This window comes from Pleuronectes platessa, chromosome 22 (genome assembly GCF_947347685.1).
Source record: "Pleuronectes platessa chromosome 22, fPlePla1.1, whole genome shotgun sequence".
NCBI classification, from domain to species: Eukaryota; Metazoa; Chordata; class Actinopteri; order Pleuronectiformes; family Pleuronectidae; genus Pleuronectes; species Pleuronectes platessa.
In genome coordinates this window covers 17138653-17154429 of record NC_070647.1, presented here as the reverse complement: position 1 = coordinate 17154429, position 15777 = coordinate 17138653, and the positions used below count along the sequence as shown (strand labels likewise).

General features: G+C 46.4%; 1 protein-coding gene across 1 annotated transcript; it reads right to left on the bottom strand.

Annotated features, from left to right (window-relative positions):
- Positions 1–142: 142 nt before the first annotated feature.
- usp44 (ubiquitin specific peptidase 44) lies at positions 143–8612 on the bottom strand. The gene is made up of 6 exons (XM_053414948.1): positions 8540–8612; positions 4641–6339; positions 3692–3890; positions 2257–2365; positions 1843–2093; positions 143–1744 (listed from the first exon to the last, which is right to left on the bottom strand). The coding sequence occupies exons 2-6, from the start codon at positions 6192–6194 to the stop codon at positions 1620–1622; spliced, it is 2238 nt and encodes a 745-aa protein (XP_053270923.1). The 5' UTR covers positions 6195–6339; positions 8540–8612; the 3' UTR covers positions 143–1619.
- Positions 8613–15777: the final 7165 nt, after the last annotated feature.

Below are 15777 nucleotides of genomic sequence, written 5' to 3'. Positions count from 1 at the left end.
GAGTTGTCGTCTCCTGATGTCGACAATAAACTGATCGAAATCTCATGGCAATGTTTTGACAGATTTAAAGTTAAGGTTGTTAATCAGGATGTATAATTAAAATCTGACAAGCTTCCTGTATGAAATAAGAGACAACTTTCATCTTTTGTAGAAAAATGGAAAAATATTCTCATTTATTGAGGTAATTTTCTCTAGAAAAAAATTGAGGTAACAATTTGCATAGTATGACTTCCATAAATTTACACTCATAAATCCATGGAGTAGTAACCAAAATAAAACAAAGTGTCACAATGTTTGACAAAGACGGTAAAAAAAAAACATGGTGTGCTTTGAATTTCCCTCGGACACAAATCCTGAGGGGAAAACAATTGAGGTGAAGATTCTGTTTCTCCAACACGGAGATAAATATCACATCCTGAATTCATGATGAATCGGGATGTTTTACCAAACATGTACAGTACACACACACACTTCCTGGAGAACAGAGAAATCAGCTGCTGGTGAATTCATAGCGTTTGTATAAAAACTTTAAAAACAGTCCATGGCCTCTTTTCTAATAAAAAAACCTCTGAGAAGGATTGTGTATAAAAATACATTCATTATCTAGATGCTGGTTTGTGTGGGACGGCAGCCGTGCACGCTCCACGTCACTGCCTCGATATGAACTGTAAAAATATCATTTTTAACAAAAGGCCACTTTTCAAGAACGCTCATTTCTGTGTGGTCGGTTCAGACTCTGAAGATAATTACATTCCGGAGCAAAGAGGCGGCAGCGTTGAGCCCAGAGATCGTCCTCTGGGAGACTTTACATTTTTCTCCGTTAAAATAGAAATGGAAACGCTGGGAGGTTTTTCCAAACATCCCCCTCAAGGCTTTGGCTTCGGGTCTGCAGTCTTTCCTGACAGACCCCGGGAGAACTTCAGATTGAGAAATAAACTTCCTCTCCCGCACGTGTACAGATCTTTTAACTAATATCAACAAGAAGTCTGAGTTCTAACGACCTGTTCTGCCGTGATTTGTGCATTTCAGGCTGGAGAAACCACGTTGTTTACGTCTGAGAGAAACAGGGCGAGCGAGTGACGTTTTACAGCCGACGTCCAGTTCCGTGTTGACTATCTAAAGTGACAGAGGAACATTTCACTTGATACAAACAAACAAACAGAATTTACAATCAACAAGCTCCCCCCCCCCCGCTGCAGGGAGGCCGACACGTGGATCCACCTGTACAACCTGCAGAGGACACGTGTGTAGTCAGAATCCGTCAGCTGCTACCGAGACACATCTTGGCTGATACTCTTATTTATAATAAAAAAAATTCAACTGTACACAAAACATCCCAATCTTTTTTCTGTTGTTATTTTAAAAATACCTACATATAAACACCATATACAAGAAGTTCTCAAAGCAGAACCAGGTTTTAAAAAAAAGGAGTTCTTCCTCTCTTTTTCTTTTTCCTTTAGAAAAATAGACTTTTAAAAAAGCCCCATCCTCCCGGGATATAAAATGCCCAAAGAAAGAGAGGGAAGAGAGAAAGAGCGAAGGTGGGGCTGTGCTGGTGTCGTCTCGCTGAGGAGGAGGAGGAGGACGAGGAGGAGGAGGAGGTTCAGGGGGTCGTGCTCCTATAGCGGCCGGTCTTTGTCCTGAGTTACTCGCTGTGTGTAGAAGAGGATGTAGGCCTGAGCTCGGCAGACCTCCTCCACCGAACACACGTCCATCTTAGAGTCATTACAGTGAACCCAGAAGCCTGAGGAGGAGTCGAGGGAGACAGATTAGTGTGTGAATCAAGCAGTGAATGAATCTATTTAGAGGCTTTTAGAAGCCCAGAGGTGTGTGTTCACTCACCACCTGCCGTGTTGTAGCAGTAGGCGGTGTAGTGGCCTGAGCCGAAGCCTTTCCCATGATGCATTGCCACAGCGGAGAGCTCGTAGAGGAAGTGCTTGGGGCGCGGCGAGCCGGGGGAGCTGGGGCTGCTGGGACTGGAGCAGGCCGCGCCTCTGGGCGAGGGCTCGAGGCAGCAGTACGGCTCCATGTCCAGAAGCTGGTCGAAGCTGACGTGGACTCCGATCTTCTCCCGGTGGTTCCGCCCAGACCACCTGACGACCAATCACAACACAGAGCGGTTGGAGCCAATAGAAGATATTAGTTTTATTAATGTGAGCACAACAGTCAGGAGAAAAGCTTTTTAATATACAACCTAGAAACACTTCAATATGAAGTGTGTGTAAACTAAGGATCTTTACTGTGAAGTGGTCTCACCTGAAGCGCTTGAGGTGCAGCCGCAGGACCTGAGGCAGTTTGTGGACCATCAGCTGTTTCTGTGCTTCGGTGAGGATCACCGGTTTGGAGGAGGTCCGCCGGCGAGCAGCTGCAATAAAGACAATATATGTGTATATATATATATATATATATATATATATATATTAGAAAAATACATAAAATAGTCCACACCACTCAGCCTCTTCTGCATATTATGGGGTGCTCCATAAATAGGATCAATGTGTGTTAAGTTCAGTGGGACGAGACTCTCTGAGCTGGCCTCTGATTGGAGGAGCTTGGTCGTCAGGCAGATTCATGTCACCTGGTCTCATTCACGTCTCCCACAGTGTTTCAATCAGTTCAAACTGGTGTTGTCTGGGATCCAATCAGTGATTCAGGTAAGATGAAGTTGGATGTTTGTATTAATTTGACCAGTTTGTTTGTAGAAATCTTTTTTCTCTTTCACACATACAAAATAAGCAGATATACCCTGATCCTTTTAAAGTTTAAGATTCTTTTCCCATCACTAGTAGGATTTCTGTGTATTTGCACCAAACACTGAGGTTCTCTCTTCTCGCTGTCTTGTCAAATCTGAGTGATCACCCAGGAGTCTCATTTCCATCAGTGCAGAGAGCAGCTGGTGGAAACCTGTGGCTGCTGCAGAGTCACTGGACCCCGGAGTGAGTTCTGATTGAATCCAGTCCCGTGGCAGAGAGAAGCCAGATGTTAGTGGGTTTATTCACCAGTGGAAAAAAGGGGCTTGGGTGCAGTTATTGCAACTCCCTCAAGAGGGCCAGTGAAAGATGGGTGGAGCTGTATGATCACATCACATCTGTGGGTAACAAGCTAGCTGGGAATGTGTGGACCCACTGGTTTCCAGTAAATAAACTGGCTGAAGCCTTGGGCTGCCCTTGGTCATGTGTGGTCATGTGTGGTCTTTCCTACTCTGCACAGCCTTGAGCAGGGTTGTGACACAGTTTCATTATTTCCACAGTTCCTGCTTTTACGACAGAACCAGTAAAGATAAAGAACGTGGGGCAACTGTGTAGACACACACAACCATATACCTGCAATAACCAACCAGCTACCTCTGTTGTTTGAGTGGGAAAAGCCCATTGAAACGTAAAGAGACGGCATCAGGTGAGTTGTCAATTAAGTTTATGACATTTAACTACAATTATTTATTTTTCCACAATAAAAGTTCCAGGTTCTCCCAGTAACCATGATGTGCTACACTCAAACCAACTGGGATATTTGTGGCTTAACCCTTTGTTTCCCTTTTCTATTCATCTCCACAAAGTCACACCAGTAATGTGTGTAATTGAGGAAGGAACAGAAAAGACAGATCTTTGTTGTCGATCTGTGTGAAACATCTGAGATATAGACTGTGTGTGTGTGTGTGTGTGTGTATATATTTAAACACTATTCAACTCACAGTTACACTGGTCACAAGCGTAGATGTTTCCCTCCAGCGCTTCGGTCTCTGTGAACTTGGCCAGCATCTCGGTCAAATGGCACGATGCCTGCGCGGCTGACTCCCTGCTATTACTGTGATACCGCTCGGGGAACTCCAGAGACAGATCCCAGAACGGCTCCACCGTGTTGGAGCGATGGTCGCACGCCAGGCATGTGACCTGCATGTCAGAGTGAGGGAAACAAGAAGATGAGTGGGACTCCGGAGACTGAAATACACTGTGCAGATCCTTCTATTATTTGTCTTGGTCGTCCAGTGAGCGGTTTTTGTCTCTAAACTTTAAAAATAAAATATGAGCGGCTTTTTTTTCAGACGTAACACAAACTGACACACATGAGGTGTGTTGTGAATCAGAGCTGCAGTTAACGGCCACAGTGCAGAGATGCCACCCAGACACACAACCTCTTTATTGAGCAGGAGCAGGTGTCACAGTGTGTGTGTGCTCAGCCTCGACAAGTCATCACTAATCTCTCAACTCCCCATGTTCCCCCTTTTCTGTCAATGACCTGAAACGATGCTGAGCTTTGACAGAACCTCAGATGATACAGATTCGTGTCCATGAGTCAAAATGGTTTCAACTTAATCAGCCAATCAGGAGTGTACGTGCACGACCAGGAGTCAGTTACATGTTTGACACATTAAAAGAAGCTGTTGCTTATTCTATGAGAAGAAGAAGTGGAGATTTATTTATTTACTTATAATACTTCACAGATATTCAGTTGTAATCATCTCCATCAAGGTGAATTTACTCAGATTAATGAATTACTGAAACAGATGAGTCAGTGCTTGTGAAGACTGTTGAATCAATGAAACCAGTGTGTGTGGGCAGTGTGGGAGAATGTATCATGAGTCACATGATGACTGCTCAGTGGTTGTGAAATTAAAGTGATGACAGGTGTGTGTGTTGTACCTGGCTGAGGAGCTGGCCGTGGAAGATGGTGTTGACGACGCTGAGCACCTGCTTGATGAGTCGTTTCTGTGGAACCCCCACGGTGGTCGTGTGCTTGCCGGTGCTCTCCAGCTCGTGCTGCACCTTGTCCAGCAGCTCGCACAGGAACTCCTGAGCGTCCTGCTGAGCGTAGCCCCTGAACGCTGGGATCAGCTGCCACACCGAGTGGAGCATGGCGAACGGCGACACCAGCGCCCACTTGCCCGACCACATGACCTGGAACAAGGTGTGCAGCTCGTGGCAGAGGGAGATGTGCTTGGAGCTCGGCTCTTTGGGTTGTATCAGCTCCATGCTGCGGGCGCGTGACGCTCCGCCGCTCAGTCCTGCCCCCGAGCCCGAGCTGGTCTGAAGCCCCTTCCTCTGGGACAGGGCCGAGTCGGAGAAAGACTTCCCTGCCAGTTGGCCGTGGACGGCAGTGGCCAGGAGCTCCAGAGCCTGGGTCAGGTCCAGGCGCAGAAAGCACTCCCTGAAGACGTGCAGGTGACTGAGCACCTGCAGGATGGAGTTCATATAACAAGTGTTGCCTAAGTTCCTCAAGCCCGTCACTCCCGGAGTGACTGTGGGACGCCGTTTAAAGGGTGAGCCTCCCTGTTTGGTGCTTTGCTTGCGGCGAACAGGTGTTTGGGCAGCACGGGGGGGCGCTGAGGTTGTTTTGGGTTTAGATTTGGCAGCAGAAGAATGGCTCCGGAGCCTTGGAGGGGGTGGGACCTTTTTTGTCTGTCTAGCTTTTTTGGGGGTAGCAGCACTTGGTCTTTGAGTCCGTGTCCTGCGGGTGGGGGTGGGGGGCGTGGGGGTCTTCACCTTGTGGATTTCCCTCCGAGATGCTGTTGTGACCGCCGCCGCCTCTGCAACTCTCTGGCTCTTCCGACGTAACCGGCGACTCTTTCTCAGAGGAGCATTCTCCAGCTCCTCCTGTAGCTGCCTCTTTACAGCTCGCCTCCTCTCCCGTGACTCCCTTTTCTGCTCCTCCTCCTCCTCCCTCTTCCTCTCTTCCTCCTCCCTCTTCTGTCCACAATCAGTCAGTCCAAACCAGAAGCGAAAGACACGTCCCATAAGCGCCCGGCGCCGGTGCCAGAGGGCAGTAAACATCCGATCCTCGTCCTTCAGCTGCAGCTCACGGAGACCGCATGTCATGAGGGCATCGGGGGCGGCGCTGGCCGAGCGGAGGGTGCGCCCGCTGCGTGTGGTCACCTCATAGCGCTGGCTCTGGATGGCACTGAGCGTACTGCGAAGCAGCTTGAGGTCTCCGGTAGCGTTGTCGTTCAGCACATAGTCGTCACACAAGTAGCAAAAAACATAAAGTTCATTAATCTCCATAGCCAGCGGGTGGCGCTGCTGCTGGAAGTGCTGCAGCGCGTGTTCCTCGATGTAGCGGCCGCACGCCACGTGAGCGCAGCCCAGGCAGGCCCAGATGGACTCGGTGGTGTTGCAGTCCACGCAGTGCCACTTCTGAGGGTTGAGGATGGAGTGGTCCGGGGCCAGCCGCAGCCGCCCCACATGCTTACACCTGTCCATTACACACGCCTGCCCGCCGCCCGGCTGCGTCAGTCAACAACTGACCGTCTGTGTGCGAGTCCGTGTGAGCGGGTCAACGTTTCACACTGGCTTCATACCACCATGGTGAGCTGAGGAACGGGAGCCTCCCAGGGCATCGTGGCGTCTGGAGGAGAGAGAGAGACGTGATTATTCAAAATGAACAGATGGAATAAGAAAGGCAGGTAAAGTGAAACGTCAAACAGTTCAAGGTCGATTTAAAGACGCTTTGCTCCCGTTTGTTATACTTCCCCCTACAAGCCAAACACACATGTGAGGTGAAGCACATTGTGTGTATTTCATTTCAACACAACATCCTGTTCTATTCCTTGAAACACATTAAAACATCATAACACTATTAACTACATCTGACCTGTAACGGCTGTTTTTTATGAGGCCGAACTAAACGGTGGCAAACTGCCACGAAGCCAGCCGGTCTCAATATTCCCCGAGAGTAACTTGTGCCGAGTTTAAATAAACTAAACATGACTGTGGTGAGTGTTGCCAGACACTTCCACTCAAAAGCTAAAAGGTGTTTAAGTTAACATGGACTGTTGAACCTGGGCGTGAAAACCTCAGACAAGACAAACGCATTCCTCCGCCAAGGCCCCACAGTCCCTTAAGGAAAACCACATTTCAGTCCCGTCTGGATTTGTTAGTGGATCTGCATCCAATTAATCACACTCGTAAATATCAGTCCCCTTAATACGCCTGATTGTTTTCATCCAGATCCGTGAAATACAGAAACATAACCTCTTGACAGATGTTATAACAACTAAGCTCGACCTACAACCTGTCCCTCTCTCTCTCTCTCTCTCCAGGCAATCTCTCCTGCCTCCTTTTCACATCCTCGGGGGTTGATGTGCCTGTGCTGACAAAGTGGGGATCCTGAAGAGGGGCCGAGGCATATCAGCACCCCCCACTGAGGCCAAAGAGGCAAAATGATCCTACAAAAAGGGGAGACTGAGCCTCCTGAGTGCCAGGTCTATTGTCCCGGTACAGCACTACCTTTAATTTGTGGAGTAAAGGCTGATTTACTGGAGAAATGATAGTGATTCTCCCGGTTTCTGGGCTTTAAGAAAGAAGGGAAAGTAAAGGGAGGGAAATGACAAGACAGGAAATGATGAAGACACTGGAAAGATGGTTGAAGACAAACAAAACATGTCTCTGACCTTAATAATCTTCTATTAGAACACTCGATCATCCTTTAACTTCTTTAAATGTGTTAAAAAAAACAACAGTGTGCCTCTGAGTTCAGGTCAAACACTGTTTACCGGTTAGACTGCAGGCATGGGCGTGTTGATTCAATGAGTGTTGATCAGATTGTGCAGCTGGGAGTGTGTGTGTGTGTGTGTGTGTGTGTGTGTGGAGCCAAGGTGATCTAGATAAGGTCTCAGCTCTGTCAGGGATCCAGCACAGACCTGCTGAGGCGATAACTGACCACATGTCCCTCTGAGATCATGGACTCCTTTAAGACTGAACCCTCAGGAGGCTTCACATCCTGAGTGTGTATTCAGGTACATGAAGGTAGTAGTAGTAGTAGTAGTAGAAGTACACACAGTATTAAATACAGTAACCTCCACGTGTCTTTAGTGAAGGTGCCAGTGTTTTGATTTGCATTAGGAAGCGGGTGTAATGGAGGAAACGATGAACACACAGAGTTTCTCATGTCTCTGAAGTTTGATCAGCAGCTTAGCGCGCGTTGCCTGCTTCGTCCTTGTGACTGCAGGAGCTCCAGTGTGTGTGTGTCCGCTACACAACTTCACAGTCACCGTGAGTCCGTCACACACAACAACACAACAGCAACATGTTAACCTTCTCACAACCCGCAGGACGGGGACACGAGGTCCGTTTGGTCGGATCCCCTCAACTTTAAAGCCCCCTCTCTACAGCTTAGCCTCGCTAGCTCAATGCTAACTCTGCCATATACAAATACTGAAATCAAACACAGGGGGAATTTTAATTTATGTATTAAAACACAATAAATCAAGTGGTCGGACATAGTTTAAAGTGCAAGCTGAGCAAGAACATGCAAAGACGCGCTGCTGATGATAACCCTGCTGGTTAAATTATATTTATGAAAGAGATTAGGGAGCCCCAGCTAGGGTTAGCATAGCATGCTAGGTAGCATTAGCCAGGCTAACAGCGGTAATCCGTCCAAGTTGGTGCGGCAGCCGCGGCTCAGCTCCCGAAGCCGGGCTCCGATCTGCTTTTAAAAAGAAAACACACAACCAGCGTGGCTGAGCTCAGAAGAGACCGAGAGAGGCGACCCATTCGCGGCTGCGCTGGAGCGGGAGAAGCCCCGGAGAGGAAAGAAACGATCGTACCTCGCTGCTCCTTCACGGCAGAAACTCCTCCGGTGCTGAACTCATCGCCATCTTGTCCGTCCCTGTCGCGTGGTGCTGGATCGAGCGCGTCCTCGAATCGTGACGTAGCTGTTGTTGTTGTTGTTGTTGATCACGAGATGATGTTTACCAACTGCTTCGTCCCTTTTTTTAATCTCATACAAAAACAGTGTTGTTCTGTTTATTTTACACATTTCAGTTTAAATGTTGCAAGAGTGATTTATCATGTGTGTAGTTTTCGTGACAGTTGAAGAACTACAAGTTGTAGTTTATTGTGTTTAGTACTAGTAGTAGTCAAACGACCACTAGTACGTGGTATACATGTGACATATTTTTTATTGTCAACCAAGGCCTTAAAAACCAACATTTATAATAGATTCAATAACTAATAATTCATTATAATCTAAAAGCAATAATCAATATAGTATAATAGTAAAAAATGCTTCTGTTGTGTTTAGCGTTTTATTCTTGCTTCAACAACAACTGTTAGAACATACAGTGAGCAGCTGTTTATTTAATTGTAATTTAAATATATACTCATTTATAGAGATGAATTTCAAACAGGAATATAGAAATTATAATTCATTAGAACATAATAATTTAAAGGGACCAACACAAAGTTCCCACATTCTTCAAGTAAAATAAACAACAGTTTTGGCACTAAAATATAGAGACGATTTTCATGAGAAGTATTTAAGCCAAAATTCCGACTGGACAGAAATCACTGTTCTGCTCTGATAACAGATTAGAAGCAGGGTATGGTTTCTACCACTAGAGGGAAGTGTTGCACCATTCACACCCATGTGTTACCCAGATGACTTTATAACCACGAATACAACCAGACCATATCTCACAGTTGCAGCCGATTAATATGAACAATAAATTGATAATTAGAGTTCTCAGCAGTGTATTAATTAAACCCCTGCTGAGCTATCAAACGATTTGGTTTAAAGCCACACATATTTTTCATTTATGCTCTCCCAGGATTGCAAATAACAAATTTGCGGTTTACATTCTGTGCAACATGGAACAAGGGAATTCTCCATAAGAAATCATCTTATCAATCATAAATCTTCAATATCCATCCAGCACGTTTCCCTTTGCCCTTTTTATTCTCACTGCAAATACGTGACAAGATTAATGTTGTGTGTTTTCCCAGGTCGTGTGACCCAGATAAAGCTGAAGACAGATTTTGAGTAGTTCAGAACCTAATGATGATTTTCAGCTCTGCTCACATATCATACGTCTTCTTCTTCCCACAGTGTGTGTGAGTGTGACCTGCAGTGTTCTCACCACACTCTGTCTCCAGTCCGACAGCTGTGGAGATAAACATCTAGGTTTAGTTTCAGAGAGTGATGACAATTCACACTACATTTTCCCAACTCGCTCGTCTTTCACACACAGTCTGGAGCCGCTGGTTGTTTGTTCTAACTGATAAACTGTGTAAATATCCTGGAATCGCTGGAAATGTGTATTTTTTTCCTCAATTTCAATATCTCATGTCTGCATTCCTACATTCTGTAAATATCATGTCCATTTCCCTGTGTTTATATTGCATGTTTGTTCCCTTTTGCTGCTGTGACACATCAAATATCCCTGTAGTGGGACTTATTATCTTTTATTATGCTCCTGCTAAGTGTTCCTTGTTTAAACCTGCCTGTTCTTCAGCAACATTAGTATTTTGTTTTGATTGCGGCGGCCGAAACAGTTCATACCTTGTGTATTTCCATCTCTCTGTGGAATATAATAAAGTTCAGTTACTTTATTGTTCTGCCTCCATCTCGCCCCATCTGCAGCCGTCCATCTCTGGTAATATGATCATGAAACTCTTAACTGTTTCCCTGCGTCCCTGAGGTTTAGGTATTTTAAAGTCTTGGTTTGCTATATACACGTGTAGCGCTTCATGCTGGTTAATGGGGGCTGGTGGCACTCACTGTGTAGATCCTATCAGCCTGAGGGTTTTTTTTTTAATAAGAAAACAACTCTTAAGTGTGTCGGCTGTGTGGAGTTAAGTTTCAACTCCAACATCGTCAACAACAAAAGGTAAAAACAAATGAAAGGTGAAATGTTCGATTGTAAAACACAAGAGTCATTAAACAGTAGAAGAAACACAGGCGTGATTACAGCGTGTTGCTGCTGTAACTATAATCCCTATATAAACATGACAGTAATTTCACATTAGGGTAAACATCTCTAACAGAGAACAAAGGGAGGAGCCGACTTTCATTCATGAAACGCTGCCTGCAGGAGGATGTTTCATCTGCACGCACCATGTGAAGAATCCCTCTCATGTACTGATTAGTGGGGAACTGATCCCTACAAGCCTCCCCCCCAGTGAGCGGGGGGGCAAGTGTGGTAATAGGTGTGAGTTTCTGTGCGAGTGTGTTTACGGGCGACGCACCACAGGCCTGTGTGAGACAGATTAAGGGGCATATGTGAGTGACTTAGAGAAAGAGGTATGTGTTGATGTGCCATGCGATGCCTGTGAATCACCTCTAATGTTTTTCTCTGCCTCCACGGCCTCCGGGCCTTTCCCGCCTTCGTGTCCGCACATGCTAGCCCTCCCTCGTGTCCTCTTTTCATCTGCACGCTCGCTCCCACATATTTGTGTTACTGTACTACTGCTTTGCATTGTAGCACTGAAGCAAAATTACCTCAGGTGCCGCTGGTAGTGAGATATCGTGTTCATGCATCGACCTCGCGGGCCGACCTTGCCTTGGTGCTTCTTTCAGCTCATTGTTTTGGTTTCCTTTAAAGCCAGATTTACTGCATGTTTCAATGCCACTTTTCGTATGAACTCTTTTATTATCTGGGAAGGCAATAAAAAAAAGAAGAAGTAGACCTCCAGCCAAGGCCTAACAGTCCCCCATATGAAACCACATGACTTCACTCGATCCAGATCTCTATGTGGATCTGCACCACATCTCATTAATCAGTCCCCCAAATATGTCAGATGTCTTTAAAAACCAAGATTAATGAATTATTCTGGGAAATCAAGTAAACGTTGAAAAACACCATCTGACAATGGTAAAGAAAGTGGAACAAATAGATCCGCCCCTTGATCCGGATTCTACCAGAATGTAATGGCTTCTTTCCAGACTTGTACCACATCTTTCCACCAAATATTTTGCAGAACTCCATCCTGTAATTTTTTGCCAAATCCTGCCCAAAAACCACAAACGCAGATGAAAACCGAACTCCCCCCCCCCCCCCCCCCCCCCCCTCAGCACCAAACCAAGCAGCCTATAACCAGACCTCTGACATTCCCACTCAGTTTCAGACGCCGTCGGCTCGATGGGACGATGTTTCTACAAGTGGGCCGTGTGGTTTTGTTGATATTCTGCAAGGACGCGGGCTCTGGTGAAAAGATGGTGGCAGAAAATGTGCCAAGAAACATAGTAAACATGTTTGTTCAGACTTCAGCGATGCACGCGATGCGTTCTACAGGGACACCATGAACACAATAACAAGTTTGGTTTTGTTTACAGGAAAACACAGCAGATTAAAATAGATTAGATTAAATGGGCTTTTAATGGTTGGTGGCTTTGCGGCTTCATATTTACAGTGGTATCGATTCTCTCTGCAACAAAATGCCAAACTCTGACATCAGCAGGTCTGAACAGCGGATGTCTGGTGGACGTACCCAGTCTGATGTTTAGGTTTCGGCAGCAACAGTGTTTTGTCTTGAATAAATAAATCGTGCATGACCGAACAAGACGCACAAGCTCATCAACGGTGGCATCTGATTGCAGAGATGGACGTGGAGATTTACACCAATCCTCCCTGGTGCAGTCTGTGTTTAAACCACAAATCATAAAGTGCTAATGTGTTTTAAATGGTTATTTGTCATGATTCTGATCCATTTACATGGAAACATGTGGCTTTTTTCAGTCTGTTTTCATAGAGAAGAGCTTAATAACGTCAGTGAAAGGAAGCCATTCCGGTGGTTTCATGGTGGTGTGATCGCAGCTGGGACACGGTGTTGGTTTTGTGGCGGGGGTGAAAACACAGGTGCCGGTGGAGCCAGAGGAAACGCTTTACTCCACAGCCTGTAAACAAACACACCTCCTGTAATTTCTCTGTCCCCTCTTCAGATTCCCAGGCCCGGTGTTCGAGGCTGAGTGTTCCCGTTGGCCACCTGACAGCTTCTGAGGTTTAATCTGTTTTCAGGGTCTGCCCCCCCCCCCCCCCTGACTGTCTGCCTGTTGTCAGGTTGACGTGTGGGTTCGTACATAATGACTCGATGACATCAGGTCCTTGTTTGCATGGCTGTGTAATAATCAGCGGTAGCGTCTCAATCCCTGTGCTATGTCAACATGGCCCTCCCTGTTCTGGCTTGCTCTGTGCGGCGCAGGTAGAAAAACATTCCTGATGCGTGTCTGCATGCATGTGTGTGTGTGTGTGTGTGTGTGTGTGTGTGTGTGTGTGTGTGTGTGTGTGTGTGTGTTTTCTCATGTGCAATTAAGTAAAACCAGAGAGCGTGAATGGTTTCTGAGGACAGAGCTTGATATATATTTTTTTAGGTGAAGGACGTTGAGTGTGAGCTCCCAGGGCCTCAGTCCTCTTATTTCCTCTGTAAGTGAATCACAGCTGATGGGATAATACCGACCACATGACTCACTTATCCAGCTCCCACTTCCTCTGAGCGTACTGAATTCTTCATTTTAAATCCCTCACATCGGCAACAACTTGGTGTAACTGTGACAAAGCTGATGAACCAGCATCACGGACATAACGTTACCGTGAGGAGTCAAAAGCCTTTTGAGAAACATCGAAAGATTTTAATAACTTTTCACAACTTTAAAGGCACTTAGTGGATCTGCCATTTCCCGACAGGCCCTTTCATAAAACCACTTTTAAATTCCCTACATCCAGATCTTTATTGGATGCTCACTCATTAACATCAGTCCTCTTAATGTGTCTGATCTTTTATTTTTCAAGATTCCTGGATCTGGTTATTACCTCATCCAGGAAACCAGGCTGGCAACCCAAAAGTTGTTGTTGTGTAACTCATCTATAAATCAGATGTGAATGATCTATAAAACATTAATGATTAGACTTTATAAACCTTTTATGAATGCTGCCCTATCAGGAAGTGATACCAACATTTAGAGATTAGTTTGAAAACTAATAACCCTGCGTCCAAAACACAATAATGGGTTTATGAATAGGTGCATGTGCAACCCGACCCAGGACCCCTGGGGGCCGCTTGCTGTGTGACACCCATAGCAGCCCAGTTTTGGTGCATCTGTCTCAGGGTGATGGGTGCTGCCAAAGAGGGGCATTGTGACTCCCAGCGAGAGGAGGGTGGGGGGGGTGGGGGAGTTATTGTCCCCGAGCCCGCGGGAGCTGCCATGCGCTCCGAGGCCAATAGCAACACAAGAATGCTGATAGGACAAAGGCCATAACTCTATTCTATAGCAACACAAGCGGGGCATTGTGTTCCTACAGGCACGCACGGACACTCATATATACACACACACACGCATGCATCGGCCACTACTACAATAACACACACACGCACACGCATGGACCATACTGGAGCAGGCCATGCATCTGCGCGAGCAGGCCAAACACTCGTTCAGCAACGAGGTTCCCACACCATGCAACCCCCCCACAGGACATCTCCATCACAGGCTGAGAATGAACAGTCAATCTGAGGACAATGAGAGAGAGAGAGAGAGAGAGAGAGAGAGAGAGAGAGAGAGAGATTCAGCTGCAGTAGTGTTGCATGTGTTTGTGTTTGTGGCGCCCTGTTGCGACTACACTTCGAGGTCAGTTCCCACCATGTCCAACACCTCCGCCCCCCCCCACCTAACCTGGAGGCCTGGGCTCAGCTGTGGTGGAGGAAGGACTCCGGTTCTTTACTTGAGGAAAAGTACCAATAACACACTGGAGATATCTTCTATTAATCAGGGAAAGTTATATTTAATTTGTTAATTGGTTCTGCTAATGTTTTATAAAAATGCACCAATGGAAATGATGATAATTCACATTTGGTCGAAACCTGTTATTCCATTGGATAAGAGTTGGGTTTAGGCAAATGTGACAAGGATCTCCAACTAGACACAACAGCCAAAGTAGTTTGGAACCAGTGGATTGATTCAGGGCTGTGATTGTGTCTTATAGGCTTATAATGTACTTTATGCAATATAAAATATGAAAGTCTCTATCTGAATGAACCTCTGAGCCTGAGTCAAACATGACTGTAGCGCAGTAAACAGTGTGATGTAGAAAGTAGGAACAATGGAGATACTCTAGTAAAGTACAGTGATTGAGTAAAAGTACTCAGTTACTTTGCCCCATTGGCACCGAGGCATTCCTTCCAGTCACATTCCTCTCCCTGTGTGCACTCGCTCACCCCTTCCCCTGCTGTCTGGGAACACAAATGAGGAGGAGCCGTGACCTCTCTGCCACAAATCTGTGAATGGGCCGCGGATGAGGAAACGTGGGCACAAGAGGCTACCCTGGCCTCGGCCGTGAGAAAACATCCACTCCTGCCCGAGCCCGGGCCGGCAGACAGGTGAGCGACCTTTGACCCGGCCTGCTGCGGAGCCCCGCTCGATGTGCCAGGAATGTGTCCGCACCTCTAAGCCAACCACGTCACGGCGAGCGGGCGAGGAGGAGGTGGAAAACACGCACCCGGCCTAAACCCAAACAGAGTGTGTGTGCTCGCCCCGGCCTCTCTGTTATGATCTACATTCTGTGGCACTGTGTGAATGTAGGGGAGAGTGTTTTGGGAGCGAGAGTGATGGATGTCTTAATCTGAAGGGACACACAGCGAGGAACTGTGTGTGTGTGTGTGTGTGTGTGTGTGTGTGTGTGTGTGTGTGTGTGTGTGTGTGTGTGTGTGTGTGTGTCTGGTTGTGTGTGAGGAATGAGGGCGATAAGGATATTTTTGCCCCATCTATGTGAAGTATTTCAAGGCCTGGACAGTTGATATCAACTGCTACTGAACCGGTGTTCATGTGTGTGAAAGTTCAAAGTGTAACGATGCCATCTATACAGCATATGTGTATCAGAGTCCAATATACATTTGAAATATTAAATATTATAACTACTTAAATCTGTGTAAATTGCCAGGCATGTATTAGGGCCTCCACAACTATTTATATGTTCATAAACAATATGTGGAACTCAGGGAAATGTTCTGGACCCCTACATTCACCTTTGGTGGGGGGGTGGGGGGGGACACTCACCCTGCTGATGAGGTGTTTCCA

Bases quoted from the DNA above. Each gene is read 5' to 3' on its own strand.
- usp44 (XM_053414948.1), bottom strand. From the start codon at position 6,194: ATGGACAGGTGTAAGCATGTGGGGCGGCTGCGGCTGGCCCCGGACCAC. The intron at 2,366-3,691 runs GTGAGTTGAATA...TCTTTATTGCAG, and splicing joins CGCTTGTGACCAGTGTAACT to CTGCTCGCCGGCGGACCTCC. The intron at 1,745-1,842 runs GTGAGTGAACAC...ACTCCTCCTCAG, and splicing joins CTGCTACAACACGGCAGGTG to GCTTCTGGGTTCACTGTAAT.